General features: G+C 42.9%; 1 protein-coding gene across 3 annotated transcripts; it reads right to left on the bottom strand.

Moving 5' to 3' along the window:
- Window positions 1–115: 115 nt before the first annotated feature.
- LOC101162345 (ras-related protein Rab-40C) lies at window positions 116–5,367 on the bottom strand. Of its 3 annotated transcripts, none has more exons than XM_020705580.2 (7): window positions 5,220–5,365; window positions 4,709–5,036; window positions 4,563–4,623; window positions 4,426–4,486; window positions 3,381–3,458; window positions 3,078–3,300; window positions 116–1,320 (listed from the first exon to the last, which is right to left on the bottom strand). In XM_020705580.2, exons 2-7 carry the CDS (start codon window positions 4,860–4,862, stop codon window positions 1,025–1,027), a joined length of 873 nt encoding a protein of 290 aa, XP_020561239.1. In that variant the 5' UTR covers window positions 4,863–5,036; window positions 5,220–5,365; the 3' UTR covers window positions 116–1,024. The 3 variants fall into 3 exon arrangements, with proteins under 3 accessions (XP_020561239.1, XP_020561240.1, XP_004066238.1); XM_020705581.2 differs by having other exon boundaries at window positions 5,237–5,360; XM_004066190.4 differs by having other exon boundaries at window positions 4,709–5,367.
- Between the last annotated feature and the right edge of the window lie 12,488 nt (window positions 5,368–17,855).

The raw sequence follows: 17,855 nt of genomic DNA, 5'->3' as shown, positions 1-17,855 counted from the left end.
TTCCCCCTTTAATGCACTTAAGCAGCGCAGGGCAGGACAAAGAGCAGAAGACAAACACCCCCACAGTTCCCACAAAGTCTGCGCTAAGAGGAAAGATGGAACACAAACGCATTTCTGGAGTTTTGCTCTTTATTCAGATGGAGGACGGTTCTCCCGGCCCTCTGCCAGACAAGCCGATCAAAGGTTCACAGACCTGTGGTGCTTTGAACGTTCACCAAACACTTGTAGCCCATTGTCCTGGTCTCAATGCATAACACGAAGGAGGTGCCATGGATGTGACCTCCGGAGCTGCAGGAGCGACAGCAGCAGGAGGAAAAACTCAGCGGTTCACGTCCAGGAGCTCCAGGCGCCTCGCATTCAGAAAACGCGACCATGACAAACATCCTGAGAATATCGAGAACCTTCTAAAACACTGAAATGGATCTGTACAAAAGTGTGACATTGAACTCCACCAGAACTACAACGGATCGTGTGGGTTTGAACCCCCCCCAGAGGGAAAAAGGTCAAAGCCCCCCCACACACATGCTAACATTTTTTTGTTTTTACAAACTGAATTTGTGTGCAAAACAATCCCATCCCACTGACCCAAAGCCCCATCAAACCAAGTCTACTCACAAAGGAAATATTAGCTGCAGAATAGAGAGACATCGGAACATTCTGGACACAGACAATCCTCCACACAGACAATCCTCCACACACAGTCACAACTTTACAACACACAATCCTGCTCCACGTTGGGTGGAGTCACATGTAGTGTCTTCAGAGCTGGAGGGGGGGTTAATCCTGCCATCCCAAGGACTTCTACTTGATCTGAGCGAGCCTCTGCAGGGAAGGGTACAGGAGAACAACATCCACAGGACGGCACCAGCAAGCGCAGAACCAAGGGAACTGCAGCTTTCCAAAAAAGTTCTTTGTAACTGATGAAGATGGCGGGAAGTCTTCTGCGCTCTCCTCCAGCTGTGCCATCCCTCCAGCAAGAACAGCAGAATACTGACCACGAGGGCAGCACCAGCTTTACGCTCCACTACGAGATCTTACAGTTCCCCTTGGAGGACGAGTACTTGGGAGGACTCTGGGGGGGCCGAAAGGACTTTGAGCGTTTCAGACTGTTAGCTTTGCTTCCAGCGCTGTTCACACCAGAGGTGGCGCTGTTGGTCACAGAGTAAGAGCGTCCGTGCATCATGACGGCGTTCATGCCATTGGCCATGGAGAAGGACTTGAGGTGGGACTTGATGGTGTGGGGTAGTGGCAGCTTGTCAATCAGGTGAACCGGCGTGCAGGAAACGATGGAGCGGCAGCACAGATCCTGGAGGCTGAAAACTGCAGAGCAAACAGAAAAGCATGCTGGTTATTAGCCACTCCCATCATCTCTTGATCTATTGTCCAACTGGTCTCTGAAATAGGATTTTGCCATTTTTAGGCAAAATTCAAAAACTTGTGTCGTTTTCTAGGTCATTGTTTGTGCAGCAGTTCATCAGAAACTCTCCATTGAGCTGTGGGCGGGACTAATCCTCCGCTGATATCCCATCATCCCTTTGTTTACATTCTCTCATGATAGCTTACCGACCCTCACAACCCCCAGCTGACATTAGCTGTGCAAAAAAAAAAGGCGAGCGATATTGGGGCCATGCAGCCACGCAGTTTGGAGCCAGATTCCAGCTCAGACGAGGAAAACAAAGACGCAAATGGAGCTATTCGTCCACAAATGGATGCAGAGGAGCAGGGAGACTTTGGCTCGCCCGTTGCAGTTTCTACTTCACACTTGAGAGCTTTTCCAAATAACACTTTTTCCATCTGCTTTCATCTGGATTCATCATATTAAAAAAAAAAACAACTTGAAGACGAAATCTTAACCCTTGAGCTCTATCGCTGCGTGATTTTCACTCGAGCAAAACTCATTACATGAATTTCAATGTGGCGTGTCGAGGAGTCTGTTCCTTCACCAGGGAAGTCTCATGTCCCAGGAATGGGTGGACCAAAGACAAAGTTTTTCGTATTATTTCATTATTTTTTAGGATTTTTTGTTTTTTGTTCTCAAAATTCCTAATTTTTCAGTCATTTTTGAGCATGTTTTTAGGAACTTATTTTTCATTTTGTCACACATCCCACAGTTGAATAAAAGAAAACCACTAACTGATCATGTGTCGTCATGTTTTGATCTATTTTTCATGACAAGTACTTTTTTGTTGCTATTATATCAGGTAAAAATCACCCGGCAAAAGTGATGGCATAACTTTTTACAGTGAAAGTGTTCTAGGGTTGATCTGAAATTATATCATATATTGTCCTCCACCTTGAGATAAATGCTACAAGAACATGCTAAAAACACCCAAAACACAATTTCCATTGGAGTGAGTCTTTGAAAACAACCACATGGAAGGCCTAACAGTGGTTAGCGCTCTCGCCTCACAGCGGGAATGCTCTGGTTGGCACGGTCTCCCCGTGGATGCCTGGGATTCCTCCGGGCGCTCCAGCTTTTCTCCCTCAGTCCAAGAACATCCTGTATGGGTTACTTGGGAATCACCTCTAGAAGTGTGTGACTGTATGGTCCTGAAAATTGCCTTTACCCAAAAATGGCCCCTGTGACCCTGGGACTATTGCACATCTGGGTCCTTGTTTCCTTCTTGTCTTCATTTTCTTTTTCTTTTTTTACATTTTGTAACTGTGACTAAAGTAGTAAAATGTTATAATCAAAACCTCAAAAATGAATGTCTGTCATTCATGATATCTGTGTTAAACTGGAACATTGTAATGAAAACAGCAGAAAAGAACTAAAGGGATCCCTTTTCTTTAAAGAGGCTTTGCAGTGACCGTCTCTCTTTTACGATTATTTCACACAGGTTATTCATTATCTTTGCTAATTGTCAGTTCAACTCAAATGAATAGAAGAGCCTGATCAGTCTCATCCCTCTATGACTGGAGCAGAGTTTGCTGCCCAAACGCTGAATCCATACCTGTCACAGCTCTGTTTAGTTCAACACAAGACCCTTTAATCTTCCAGAAATCCATTTTAAACCCACATTTGTTCCGTCGTAAAAACTGAACTGATAAAAAGAGCAAAAAAAGACCAGCCTCACCTCTGTTGGGCCTCCAGAACTTCTCCATGCCGTGCCTCATCAGCACAATGCGGGAAAGCTCGGTGAAGGACTCGACTATGTTGAAGTTGCAGAGAGGACTGACCTCGAAGAACGTCATGCTGTTCTTCTCTGCGTAGGCTCTAGCCTGCTCTGTTGGCACCTGCCTCTTGTAGGCCAGGTGGAGGCGGTTCCCCACAAGGATCTTGGGCACACCTGGAGCATGCTGATGGAGGAAATGAGGTTCTGCTGTCACACACTGCATCAGCACACCTGAATATCTGACAGAAGCTGATAGAGAATCACCTCATCGATTTCCCGGATCCAACGATCAATCCCATCAAACGACCAGCTGTTGGTGATGTCATAAACAAGCAGGATGCCCTGTGGAGGAAACAGACACCTTCACTTGAGCTCTTTTCAAACAGTCCGAGTCGTAGAAAACGAAAATGCAGATTCGGAGAAACAGTAACACGATAATACAGATGGAACGACCCAAAACTGGCCTTTCTGACTGAGGCCTAGTCCAGAAGTAGCCAAGAGTCTGGCAAACAGATAACTCAACATATATTTAAACTGTTTATATTTAAACTGACCACTCAAAAACTTTTCTAAAAACTGAAGACTTTGCAAGACGTAGTTGTAGTCATCTGAAAACAATTTTAAGTAGCCTAATGTCACAGGATTGCAACAACAATTCTGATTATGAATCAGAATATCACATAAATGACCTTTATTGACAGAGGGCAGAGAAATGAAGGCAGTCGGAGCTGTGTTGTTTAAAATAAAAAAGGGCCCAATGGTTCAACTTCTGCAGAAGTGAATGTCCCAACAACAATCATTCTGATTGACTAACTATCTCCTGTGGGTTTGTGTAAGCAACAGTTTGATGAAGTTGAGCATTAGTTTGTGATCTATCAGAATGATGCCTTCATTGTTACTGAAAATGCATTTACACACGTGATCCATAAAGACAAAAACCACTGGAAACAAAAAAACTCCCAATCACTCTTACATTTCTCCTCTACCTGACAGTTGAGAAAACATTTTAACCAATCAGCTGTTAGAACAGACATTTCCCATCATGCAATAAGGCTGAGAACTTGATCAGGTGGTACAATTTCAATCCTCAATGTGGTAACAATGTTAAGTTTACAGAAACTCAGCCTTTAAGCTTGTTTGTTTGTTTGTTTGTTTTTTAAACATATTGACTGTTTGTACAGAAAATTTAGATCATACATTATAAGATGGTCACATTTACAAACTTCTACAAAGAGTTTCATTCAAACATGGCTCTGCTGCAATCCAGTTTGTGCAATAAACCAGAAAAAAAAAAGTTATTAAAAATCACCTGTGCTCCACGGGAATACGACCTGAAGATGGTGCAAAATCTTCCCTGCCCCGATGTGTCCCTGTTAAAAAAAAAAGACAGAATGAAGTGTCCCAACAGCTGGCTTAGTTATCATCCATGCAGTAATCAGAGCTTACCACAGCTCTAGCTTCACTCTTCTACCGTCTAGAAGAATTGTTGTGGTCTTGTAATCAATCCCTGAAAGCACAGAAAATCGCACATATTACTTTTCTTTGGCCTTGCTTTTTTACCTGCTCTCAGGTGATCGTAGACAGTTATTCACCGCTGCTGTAGGCGTATGGAGACTCAGCGGATCCGTCCTGAACGCTGTCCAGGATTTCCCCTTTTCCAACATCGCTGTCTCCCACAAGAAGGAACTTCAGGAGGTAATCATAGCTCTTCACGGGACTGCTCTGAGCTCCCATCATTCCACGCATTGGGTCCGGTTCCCAGAGAGCTTCTTCAGCTCGACACGAACGTGTTGATCGAGGCGGCGGGACAACAATAGGAGATCCCCGCGGGGGCAGCGAAGGCTCCGAGACCGCCGGTGTCGGAGGACAAATTTGGCTAGACGCCGCTTTGGAGTTAATTACCGACTAGGGTTTTGTTGTCTCTAGAAGCATGAACAAGCGCCTTATTGATCAAAATTGGCAAAAGATCCCAGAGGCTTTTTGTAAATACAGATAATTTTGACGAAACGATTCATCAAAACAACAAGCGCTTCTTCTAGCTTGCTAGTTTAGCCAGACTGCTAACATCAGCAAATGAATCGCATTCTTTAACAAACAACCGACCCATGCGTGACACCAACCAAGCAGAGTAAGCGCAATCAGCAACGTTTGAGTTTATCATGAAGGAAAACTGCTCCAAAAGAACGAAAAGACTCCAAAAACACTACGAACATACGAGAACAGTGTGTTGGAACACCCGGATGTTACGCCTTGGCCCACGTCACATCCGGAAGAACTGTCTCTAAAACAACATGTCAAATAAGAATTACAACATTTGAGCTTCAAGAATTCATTAAAAAGTCAATAAATACATAAATATAGGATATTACTCTTTTTTTGGTTTTATTGAGTTTCTTTTAAATTTTCTCTATTTTATTAAATCTGAAGATTTGAGTGTAAACAGACACGAAGCGAGCATTTTTAAGTTATGTCAATTAAATGACTATGAAATTCGGTCCTTAAAATACGATCAAATTTAACAGTCTCAGTTTGCCTGATCATTCATTTTTAACAAAACTTCATGGAGGGGGGGGGGGGGGCGGGGGGTCAACTTTTAACATTTGACTTCCTCGGAACGTTTGTCCATCCACAAGGGAGGAAACGGGTCTTGAATTTATGAATTTATTTAGAAATTAAGCGAATATTTTCTTTGAATAAACAAGTGGCGAGATAGTTAGATCAGCCGACATGTTAATTTCGTTACTCACTAGTAATTAAATTAGAATCAATACAGCAGAGATCATTTTTTCCCACTTTTGCGCGTGTTCGGATTTTTAACAGTTTACATATCCAAGACTGCTCTCGAACGTAACATTCGGCCTGGCCCCGCCCCCCTGTACGCAGTCCTGAAGTGAATCCGAAGAATAAGAGCAAATCGAATGTTAAGTGGGCTACATTAAGTGCAGAAAAATAAGAATACAACATTTAGTTTTATGTTTACCAGGTATTTTTAATACCATTTTCTTTGTTTTGAATACGAAATAGCCCTTGTTAACTGACTGTCAAAAAAACAGATTGCTATTAGTCACCTTATAGGAACTTTAATATTACAATCAAGTTTTGGAAAGAACGTACATATTTTATAAATCTCAAAAAAGGTTCCTCCTTTGACTCTTAACATGTATGAATACGAAACTGTAAGTAATCAAATTTGCTGGACCGTGGTTTGTTGTGAGGTTTACATGGAGAACACACACTGAAAAAGTTGTGATTAAATGTGAAAAAGTCATTAATATTATGAGGAACCAGTCAGGTAGCAAATGGGGAGCAGAAAGATCTACTTTGCTGTTAATTTTATAGAGCCATGGTCAGGTCTGTCTTGGACTATGGCTGTCAAGTTTTTTGGGGCTGCTGCAAAGACCAGTCTTTTTTATTTGGAAAGAATTCAAGCAAAAGCTTTAAAAATCTGCTGTCACTTCCAGCTTTGTTGGTTGAGATGGAAGATTCACAATTGCAACTGCAACATTTGAAACTTCGGTTTACATTACTGGGCTAGGGTGGCGGGATATAGTGGTGATTTGACTGCGAAATGTCTTCTTGTTGACTGCTGGGACTTTGGGATCATCCATAAGAAAGTTAATTTTATTACAGACATTATGCGAGTATTGGACCCTAAGGGAGTAAGGAGAGACTCTCTGATTGGGTTTATGTGGCCTCCAGTGCCCCTGTAGTGCCTACCAGAACCGGATGTGAATATGGATCTGCTTGGAATAGATAAATGGATTGGATGTCAGCAGTTGGGCTTGTATCTTAGTAAACAAGGAGAGGCGGTAATTTCTTTTATTGATGGGTCAAAGGAGAGTGGGTCACAAAACACTGAGTTTTGGGTGTTTGTTGATGGGATGCAAGATAGTATGTGTGTCAGAGTGACAAACTGTCTGTGTTCTCTGGTTATTTTGTGGGCTTTGTACTGCATGGAAGACCAAACCCCTGCATGCTCTGTCTCATCTTTTGAATTGTTGACCATTCGTCACAGGGAACCAGAGGCCCATCCCAACCTGATTTTTATAATTTTGCCATGTCTTTACGAGGTGAAGAGGTTGGTGTGCAGTGTTATGTTTATTTGGGTTCCAGCACAGGTTGGGATAAAAGAGATTGAGAATTTCTAAAGATAGTGTTGATGTGCTAATGCCTTTGGGTATACATTAATGCTTTAGTATATGAAAAAACATCTAGACAGTCAGTGGCAGATGGAATAGGACAAGGAGAAGAGGGGGAGGATGTTCTATTCATGTCAGAAGTCTGTAAAAACGAGCCGACCGGAAACCTCCTGCCGTAAAAATGAGGTTGTAATCAGCAGAACAAGACTGGGACACTGGTCTGGCTGACTGCTTGTTTACAATAAACAAGCATGACAGTGGGCTTTGTGATTGTGGGGAGCAGGAGTCCATTACTCATGCCATTTTCAATTGGAATAAGTATAGGGAAGAAAGGAAACATTTGTATGAATGCCTCAGTGATTTGAATATTTCCACTTTTTTATGTCAGTCCATATGCCAAAAAGTATGAATGAGGAGAGAACGAATAATGGACATACATTGTAAGTGCTTTGAGCGTCTGGAAAGGCGCAGATAAATCTAATACCATTATTATTATTTATATCAGTATGTGTTTCTAATGAAACAGTGAGACCAGCAGTCATTCGTTTTCCCCGTCAAACTGGTCTGTATCATATTATTTGATGGAAATCATTGTGACCACTCTCCCAGAGATGAGTAGCATCTGCACTACCCGCTGTCTAAAGAGAGTCCACAACATCCTGTGTGACGAGCACCATCCAGCCCACCATCTCTTCCACATGCTGCCCTCAGGAAGGAGGTAAAGGTCCATCCAGACCAGAACAACCAGACTGAGTAACGGCATTTTTCCACAGGCTGTACGGCTGCTGAACAGTGGGTACCAACCGCCCTCACCCCTCTCCAACCTTCTCATCTGAGTACACTATGAACATATGCCCCGCTTCATATCCCAACAGACTGTATATACTGTACCCCACAACTTCTCCACCATAACTATATCCACCTCGAAATAACTGTGAACTGGACTTTGCTTTGCTGCACGTTAACATCAAGCTGCTATTGACTCAACACCTGTGTACACTGAATGTCTTATTTTTGTTTAGTGCTTGTTGTGGTTTTTTGTACTGATGTTTCACTTTAGTCATTTTTTAGTTATTTTAGTTAATCTAGCCACAGGGGTTGCAAGCCAGTTACTTCTGTGCCGGTCCCAAGCCCGGATAAATAGAGAGGGTTGCGTCAGGAAGGGCATCCGGTGTAAAAATTGCCAGAATAACCATGCACAACACTTTAGAAATACCGGATCGGTCGAGGGGTCGAGGCCCGGGTTAACAACGACCGCCACCGATGCTGTTAACCTACAGGGTGTCGGTGGAAATTTGACTACTGTTGGTCGAAGAAAGAGGGGAGGCCGAATGGTCCGTTGCTAGAGAGAGAAGGGAAAAGGCAGGAACATAGGTTTGAGAATAGGGACTCTTAACGTTGGCACAATGACAGGGAAAGGCAGAGAGCTGGCAGACATGATGGAGAGAAGGAAGGTAGATGTACTGTGTGTGCAGGAGACAAGGTGGAAGGGCAGCAAGGCACGTAGTATTGGAGGAGGATAAAAATTGTTCCATCATGGTGTTGATAGGAAGAGAAACGGGGTAGGAGTGATTCTGAAGGGGGAGTTTGTAAACAGTGTTCTAGAGGTGAAAAGAGTCTCAGACAGAATGATGAGCCTAAAGTTAGAAATTGAAGGGGTGATGGTGAATGTAGTCAGTGGGTATGCGCCACAGGTTGGCTGTGAGTTAGAAGTGAAGGAGAGATTCTGGAGTGAGTTGGATGAGGTCATAGAGAGTATCCCCAGAGGAGAGAGAGTTGTTATTGGAGCAGACTTTAATGGGCATGTTGGTGAGGGCAACAGAGGTGATGAGGAGGTGATGGGCAGGTTTGGTGTGAAAGAAAGGAATCTGGAGGGACAGATGGTGTTGGACTTTGCGAAGAGGATGGAAATGGCTGTAGTCAACACTTACTTCCAGAAGAGAGAGGAACATAGAGTGACATACAGAAGTGGAGGTAGGAGTACTCAGGTGGACTACATCCTATGTAGACGAGGTCATTTGAGAGAGGTTAATGACTGCAAAGTGGTGGTAGAAGAGAGTGTAGCCAGACAGCACCGCATGGTGGTGTGTAAGATGACTCTGGAGGTCAGGAAGAAGAAGAGAGGGAAAACAGAAAAGAATACCAAGTGGTGGAAGCTACAGAATGAAGAAACTTGTGAGGAATTTAGGCAGAAGTTGAGACAGGTCCTGGGTGGTCAGGATGAGCTTCCAGATGACTGGGAAACTACAGCAGAGATTATCAGGGAAACAGGTAGGAAGGTGCTAGATGTGTCATCTGGAAAGAGGAAAGACGGTAAAGACATTTGGTGGTGGAATGAGGAAGTACAGGAATGCATCCAGAGGAAGAGGTTGGCTAAAAGGAAGTGGGATGTAGAAAGGACTGAGGAAGGTAGACAGGAGTACAAGGAAGCGCTGTTGTGGTTGTTGTGGAGCAGGAAGTAGCAGAGATTGGAAGGATGAGGTTAGGAAGGCTCTGAAAAGGATGAAGAGCGGAAAGGCCGTTGGTCCTGATGACCTACCTGTGGAGGTATGGAAGTGCTTAGGAGAGACAGCAGTGGAATTTCTAACGAGTTTGTTCAATAGGATTCTAAAGAGGGATAAGATGCCTGAGGAATGGAGGAGAAGCGTTCTGGTCCCGATCTTTAAGAACAAGGGTGACACGCAGAACTGCAGCAACTATAGAGGAATAAAGTTGATGAGCCACACAATGAAGCTGTGGGAAAGAGTAGTGGAAGCCAGGCTTAGGAAGAAGCTGGAGATTTGTGAGCAGCAGTATGGTTTCATGCCCCGTAAGAGCACCACTGATGCCATTTTTGATTTGAGAATGTTGATTGAAAAGTACAGAGATGGTCAGAAGGAGCTGCATCGTCTGTTCGTAGATATAAAGAAGGCGTATGACAGGGTGCCGACGGAGGAGCTGTGGTACTGTATGAGGTCGTCTGGAGTGGCAGAGAAGTATGTCAGAGTAATTCAGGACATGTATGAGAGAAGTATGACAGTGGTGAGATGTGCTGTAGGTCAGACAGAGGAGTTCAAGGTGGAGGTGGGACTACACCAAGGATCAGCTTTGAGTCCCTTTTTGTTTGCTATGCTGATGGACAGGCTGACAGACGAGGTAAGACAGGAATCTCCCTGGACAATGATGTTTGCGGATGACATTGTAATTTGCAGTGAGAGTAGAGAGCAGGTGGAGGAACAGCTAGAGAGGTGGAGGTTTGCTCTGGAAAGAAGAGGTATGAAGGTCAGTCGTAGTAAGACAGAATACATGTGTCTGAACGAGAGGGATCAAAGTAGAAGCGTTAGGTTACAGGGGGCTGAGGTGAAGAAGGTGCAGGAGTTTAAGTACTTGGGGTCAACAGTTCAGTGTGATGGGGGGGGGTGGAAAAGAGGTGAGGAGGCGAGTTTAGGCAGGTTGGAGCGGGTGGAAGAAAGTGTCAGGAGTGTTGTGTGACAGAAGAGTGTCAGCAAGACTCAAAGGAAAGGTGTACAAGACAGTGGTGAGACCAGCTCTGCTCTATGGGCTAGAGACGGTAGCAGTGAGACAGAGACAAGAGGCTGAGATGGAGGTAGCGGAGATGAAGATGTTGAGGTTCTCCTTAGGAGTGACCAGGTTAGACAGGATAAGGAACGAGTACATCAGAGGGACGGCTCATGTTGCCTGTGTTGGCGACAAAGTCAGAGAAGCCAGACTGAGATGGTTTGGACATGTTCAGAGGAGGGATAGTGGATATATTGGTAGAAGGATGTTGGAGATGGAGCTGCCCGGCAGGAGGGCAAGAGGACGGTCAAAGAGGAGATATATGGATGTCTTAACAGAGGACATGAAGTTGGCTAATGTTAGGGTAGAAGATGTTCATGATAGAGTGAGGTGGAAAAGGATGATTCGCTGTGGCGACCCCGAAAGAGAAAGAATAAGTTGCACTTTAGTTATTTATTTATTGGGTATTTATGTGGTGAATCTGATTTTTTTCCCACTTTAAAACAAATAGGGTGATTGTCAATGCTCCAAACGCAATTTCGTTGTTCATGCTTTAATGACAATGACAAATAAGTTCTAATGAACACCTGTGGGGGGCAGCATTGCACACACTATTGTACAGCCTGCCGGAAACTATTAGAAGAAGAAGAATATTTTTTTAAACACCCATGTAATCAAGGATCAAAGATAACAAGAATACAAACAGTCACATTAAATAGCAGCGTAACATAGTTCCCCGACAGACAGAACAGAGAACATCATTAAAGCACCACAATTTCTTAAAACAGGACAAACGGTTTGACAGTCTGAAGGAAGAACATTGCAGAGCCAGACTGAGACCGCATCAGCAAAAGGTTCAGCTGCTATTTTGTGCTTCTTGCCAACATGAACTGCAAGTTTATCTTGACCAACAATGAAGTTAAGCAGGTGTCACTTCTCTTTGTCTATCTTCTTGTACCCTGTTCCATATATAACACAACAAATTGACAAAGTCACATTAAAAACAGCAAACACGTGTTAGAAGCGTGAAAAGGCCTGAAAGCCTCTCGCACTCACTAAAAACATGAAAAATTGTCTCCCTCGGATCACAAAAAGGGCAGTGGTCAGAGACAGTGGGGTTGAGAACAGAGATAAAAGAGTTCTAAGCAACAGCACCATGTAAGATCCGCCATTGAAGGTCTCCAGTTCTGTTCCGTATGGGAGCTTTGTAAAGAACTCTCCAATGTGGTCCATCTTCCCCTCCACGCACTGGGATGGCGGTTCTGCAACTTAGTCCTGTTTAAAGCCTTCAAACAGTTTATGTACAAGATCCTCTAGTCCGCACAGTGAAGAATCAGCCCGTTGGGACTGAAGGGACAAAGCAGCTGTCCAGCAAGACCACCCACATCAGGCCTCAACTACACCTCAGGATAAAGTTCATCACAGACAAGAGGAGTGGTCCCGCTGCAGTAATCAGCCAGGAGCCTCTTCTCCCCTGCATCTAGCCAGTCTCTCCAGCGGTCCAGGAGAGAGGGGGGATCTTTCAGACCGGGGCATCCGTCAGATCAGGTCCTGTTGCAGTCACCAGCTGTTCCAGAGTCAGAACTCCAGACCTGCAAAGGGTAAACTAAAGTCCAGGGGTGGAGTCATCACAAATGTCCAACCATGCCCCAAAGATCAAAGGCTCCTTCAAGAGCCAAAACAGAGAGGAAATAAGAGCAAATCGTAGTTTTTCTCTACACCAGTGGTCTCCAACCTTTTACCGGTTTAATGTCAGACAACATTTTTACTGACCGGTCCGAACGGGGCTGAAGTTTACATTTAATATTTAACAATTTTTTTCAAATGAAAATGTTAGTACAAGAAATTTAGTTTAAAAACATTTTCTTTTTAAATTATGACAAAGATTCAATGAAACAAAGTTGTTGATTGTTGAAGTAGGAGATTTGGTAGAAGACTTGTAAAAAATTCAATAAAAGAAAAAGGACGCGATTTTATTTTCCATAATAACACTTTGAGCTCAGATCCTCTAACAACCGGATAAGGTCTGACGGATAAATAAAGCAAAATGAAACAACGCAACCATCGTAAAACTGGTATTTTCTAAACATAATAAACGTGAATCCACCATGTCTGCAACTTTATTATCTGCATACGTAAAACATTCAGGAGTCAGACGCTGCTCATTAGGCAGAGCAGAGAACGGCTTCTGTTCTGGTATGAGCGGACAACTGTCTCAATAAATCCATAATACTCCTGGTTCTGTCTGTAAATAAGGCTCTTCTTCAGTTTCTTCACTGACTCTTTTCTCCCCCAAAAACTTTCCAAATAAGTTAAGTTTTTTTTTTTTTTTTCTATTTAGCTTTAGGCTTTTAACTTAGCAGCTGCTTAAAGTCACGTGTTGCATCAAGACAGAAGGATGTGGTGAAATGAATCCAGTAGTTTTTCAAAATAAAACTTACTTCAGTATCAGAAAATAAACAAAATGAAAATAATCAAAGTCAGCGTGTACATTTTTTTTTCTCTGCAGCCCGGTGGCGGTCTGTGGCCCAGGGGGTTGGGACCCCTACTGTGGACCACGTTAATCAACGACGAAATCATTTCAGTAACTTAATAACAATTTAATATTTTCCTGACTAATTTAGGAATGCTTCTACTAATAACTACTATGACGTTTTTACATAACAACTAGTTGAAACAAGATTTGACATTTACTGCTGTGTTTGAGGGCATAATACTGTTGTGTTTTTTTTTTTTAGTTTGTGTTTTAGATGTTGGTAAATAAATGAAGATAATGATATGACTCACATCGCCTGCCTCACGGCTGCCATCTGCTGCAGCTGGACTTCCCTCCTGATTGCTGGGTAGCATATACTGCTGCAGCCTTGCTGGAGACAGATGGAGTGAAAATGGTGGCTTCAGTGATCACAAACAAGATCTAAAGCCGGAGAGATGGTGGTGGGGGGTTGAATCTGTAGCATGGACAAGAAATGTGAGCCAAAACCACTGTCCCTTTTTCACTGTGTACTGAAAACTGACATTTTTCCACACATCTTAGTTTTTTTTCCAGTACTTTCCTTCAGGATCAGTAAAATTAATTTTGTATCTCTGCTGATTTCATAGTGTTAGATTGTATTTTTAAGGGCAAATAAGTTTATTTTTCAGTAAAGTTTAGAAAGTGTGCTAGAGAAGAGCTGGAAAAAATATGTATTTTCTGAAGCATCATTAAAAGTTACACCTTATTTGTTACGGTGAAATTCTGTCAAACCCAGATCTAATTTTTTACTGTAAAATTTAGAATATGCTTTTGCAGTGCAGCAGACCCCTTTAGGGGAAACACACGCTCACTAATGCAACAGAGACGTTGTACTGTTTTAAATTTATTCTACAACGTTTCTAAACACTTTGAACATTTTCCAAATGGCCTGTTATTTTTAATTCTTTGCAAGTTTGTTTAACTCTAATCTTATAAAGCTGTTATTTTTATTTAACTCTACCCAAAGGCACACTCTACAGAGTACTGAAAAGCAGGTTTTCGATTTTCACTCAAGATCTGGAACTTTTACAGTGGGACGAAAAGTATTTAGTCAGCCTTAGATCTTTGGTCTTGGCCATAGTGGAGTTTGGAGTGTGACTGTTTGAGGTTGTGGACAGGTGTCTTTCATATTAATAAGCAGTTCAAACAGGTGGCATTAATACAGGTAACAAGTGGAGGACAGAGGATCCTCTTACAGAAGAAGATCCAGGTCTGTGAGAACTAAAAATCTTGCTTTTTTGTGGTGAACAACATTTTTGGGGATTTCTTTCTTCTCATTTTGTCTCATAGTTGAGTTATACCTATGAAGAAAATTACAGGCCTCTCTCGTCTTTTTAAGTGGGAGAACTTGCACAGTTGGTGGCTGACTAAATATTTTTTGAGAAAAAGCAAACTTTTTTTTTAACCCTTGTGCTATCTTAGATGACCCCACCCTTACATGGACGTGTTCTCCCTACCATGTCAAAGGTGAATAAAGGTGGAAAGATTTCATGTCATCCATGGACACCAGTGAAGAGCACAAATCATTGAAGAAAAAAGGTTCAGTGCACTGTCTAGTGGGTCTAGATGACCCAACTCCCAATGATAAAGTGCCTAGGATAACACAAGGGTTACAGCATGATCCTCTGAGGAACAAAAGAGTTGACCCACCAGAACAATCCACCACGAAGATGCAAAACTTTTAAACATTTTTGTTTTCACACAGACACAGAAACTGATTTTATCTTCAGCTTTTAGAGTTTTATTTAAGAATATTCTATTTACTCACAACAATATTTGCATTCACACATGTTGAGCAGATTAAACTAATTGAATGGCAAAACAAAGATGGTCTGAATTCTGTCACCTTAGCAAACTAAGTGGCTGCAGACCTTTTTTTTTTTATCAGACATAGTATTATTTGAAACCCAGCAGATAAGAAGCTCAGACTTTACCAAAAGTGCTTAGTTTCTGTCTCCACATCCACACAGTGCTGTCATTGTTCTAACCCTCAGCTCCTGCGGCCCCTGACGCGGGTCGCTGACAACTTGCGCCGGGCTCCCTCCCCTCTGAGCATGGCGCTCCTCAACGCCCGATCCGTGGCTAACAAATCGTTTCTGCTAAACGATCTTATCGACTCCAGGAACGTGGATCTTATGTTTCTGACTGAAACTTGGCAGCGGAATTCCGACCATTCGTCCCTCATTGAACTGCCCGGCCGGTTACTCCTTCATCGGACGGCCTCGGCCATCGGGTCGTGGAGGGGGAGTCGCCGCGGTCTTTCGGAATCGCCTCCTATGCCGCTCGGTGAGCGCTGTTCAATTTTCTTCATTCGAGCTCCAGGTGATCAAAGTCGGGAATAAGTACCCTCTTCACTGTGCCGTTGTCTACCGTCCACCTGGATCAAATGGTGTGTTTTTACAGGAGTTCAGCGACTTTCTTTCTTCCACTATGAAGCTGTCTAACCTGATCATAGTTGGTGATTTTAACATGCATATTAATGATGACTCTGATCTATTTGCCAGTGGTTTTATCAGCCTAATGGACTCTTTTAACTTTACTCAGCATGTGTCTGGGCCCACACATGTTAAAGGTGGCACACTCGATCTTGTTTTTAGCTTGGGTGTGCATATTGATTTTATTTTTTCTGAGGACATTTTTATTTCTGACCATCATTGCATTTTTTTTAACTTATCTTTTTCTGTATCACTTTCGCCTGTACGCAGAGAAGTCAGCTCTCGCATCCTTAACTCCTCCACAGCTGAGGTCTTTTCTAATGCTTTTAACCTGGTCCTTTCTCCGTGTACTGATGTTAATACTTTATTATGTAACTTTAACCGTTATTGTCTTTCCATCTTGGATGAAGTCTGTCCTGTTAAAACTAGACTGGCTCCTGTCACTAAGGTTTCCCCTTGGATTAACAATAGTATTCGCCGTCTGAAACAATTATGCAGAAAAGTTGAACGTTTATGGAAAAGAACTCACCTAAATGTTCATCTCCTTCATCTTAAGGATCTTTTAGTTTCTTTTAACAATGCTGTTAGAGATGCGAGGGCTGCATATTTCACTAATCTCATTTCCAAAAGCAGAGGTAATCCTAAAGTGCTGTTCAACACTATTAGTGATATTGTTATGCCCAGTCCACCTGCCGTTCCCATCCATTCCAATGATGACTGTGAAAAGTTTTTATCATTTTTTTATTGAAAAGGTCAGATCTGTGAGAAGCTCTCTGTGTCACACAGCTGGTCCTGGCTCTGGTTCTTTTCCTGGTCCGCCTCGTCCTGTGATTTTAGACACTTTCTCGCCTGTTTCCTTCCCTGAGCTAGTCAGATTAGTTGGCACAATGAAGTCATCCTCTTGCTCCCTCGACACATTGCCAACTTCTCTGCTCAAAGATGTCTTCCAGTCCATTGGTCCCTGTGTCCTGTCAATAATGAACTCGTCTCTGCTGTCTGGTCAAGTCCCTGAGCACTTTAAGGAAGCTGTTGTACTTCCTCTCCTTAAAAAACCTGGGCTTGACCCCTCCCTCTTGAGCAGTTTTAGACCCATTTCTAACCTTCCTTTCATGTCTAAAATTTTAGAAAAGGTTGTTGCCAAACAACTTACAGCTGCTCTCGACAGTCATGGGATACTTGATCATTTTCAGTCAGGTTTTGGCAGAGCTCACTCCACTGAAACAGCCCTTCTCAGAGTCACTAATGACATCCTGATGCAGGGTGATGCAGGAAAATGCTCTGTGTTACTGTTATTAGACCTGACCGCAGCCTTTGACACTGTGGACCATTACACCCTCTTGGACAGGCTGAAAAACTGGGTTGGGGTCTCCGGATCAGCCTTAAACTGGTTTTCATCATATTTGACTGGCAGATCTTTCTCTGTTGTCTTCTCCAAGTTTAAGTCTTCCTCTGCTCCTCTCACTTCTGGTGTGCCCCAAGGCTCAGTTTTGGGACCTTTATTGTTTATTTTATATCTGCTGCCTTTACAGCATATTTTAAGTTCTTTTAATGACATTTCCTATCACTTTTATGCTGACGATATTCAGCTTTATGTGTCTTTTAAACCCCAGGATGTTTTTAAAATACAGACTTTGCAAAAGTGTCTGGATTCAGTTAAGAGCTGGATGAATCACAACTTTCTCCAACTCAATGAAGCCAAAACTGAGGTCCTAGTTTGTGCTCCTGACAGTTGTCTCCCCAAGATAATCCATGAGCTCGGCTCACTTGCTTCTTTTATCAAGCCCTCTGTCAGGAACCTGGGTGTAACTTTAGACCCGGTTTTATCCCTGGACTCCCATGTCGGGTCACTCGTTCGCTCTTGTTTTTATCATCTAAAAAACATTGCAAAATTGAGTCCAGTTGTGTCCCGTTCTGAGATGGAGATGCTCATTCACAGTTTTATATCCTCCCGTCTCGACTATTGCAACTCCATCTTCACATGTTTAAGTAAAAAATCTCTAGAACGGCTCCAGATTGTCCAGAACGCTGCTGCCAGGCTTTTAACCAATTCATCCAAGTTCTCACACATCACCCCGTTGTTAATGCAGCTGCACTGGCTCCCCATTCACTACAGAGTGCATTTTAAAATCCTGGTCTTAACATACAGAGCTCT

Source organism: Oryzias latipes, chromosome 1 (genome assembly GCF_002234675.1).
Source record: "Oryzias latipes chromosome 1, ASM223467v1".
NCBI lineage: Eukaryota > Metazoa > Chordata > Actinopteri > Beloniformes > Adrianichthyidae > Oryzias > Oryzias latipes.
Note: the sequence above shows the minus strand (reverse complement) of the source record. Positions and strands in the feature narration are given on the sequence as shown.

Excerpts from the sequence above, each read along its gene's own strand:
- LOC101162345 (XM_004066190.4), bottom strand. The coding sequence starts at position 4,862 with ATGCGTGGAATGATGGGAGCTCAGAGCAGTCCCGTGAAGAGCTATGAT. Across the intron at positions 4,624-4,708 it reads TCCATACGCCTACAGCAGCG|GGATTGATTACAAGACCACA; the intron begins GTGAATAACTGT and ends CTGTGCTTTCAG. Across the intron at positions 3,459-4,425 it reads CGTATTCCCGTGGAGCACAG|GGCATCCTGCTTGTTTATGA; the intron begins GTGATTTTTAAT and ends TTTCCTCCACAG.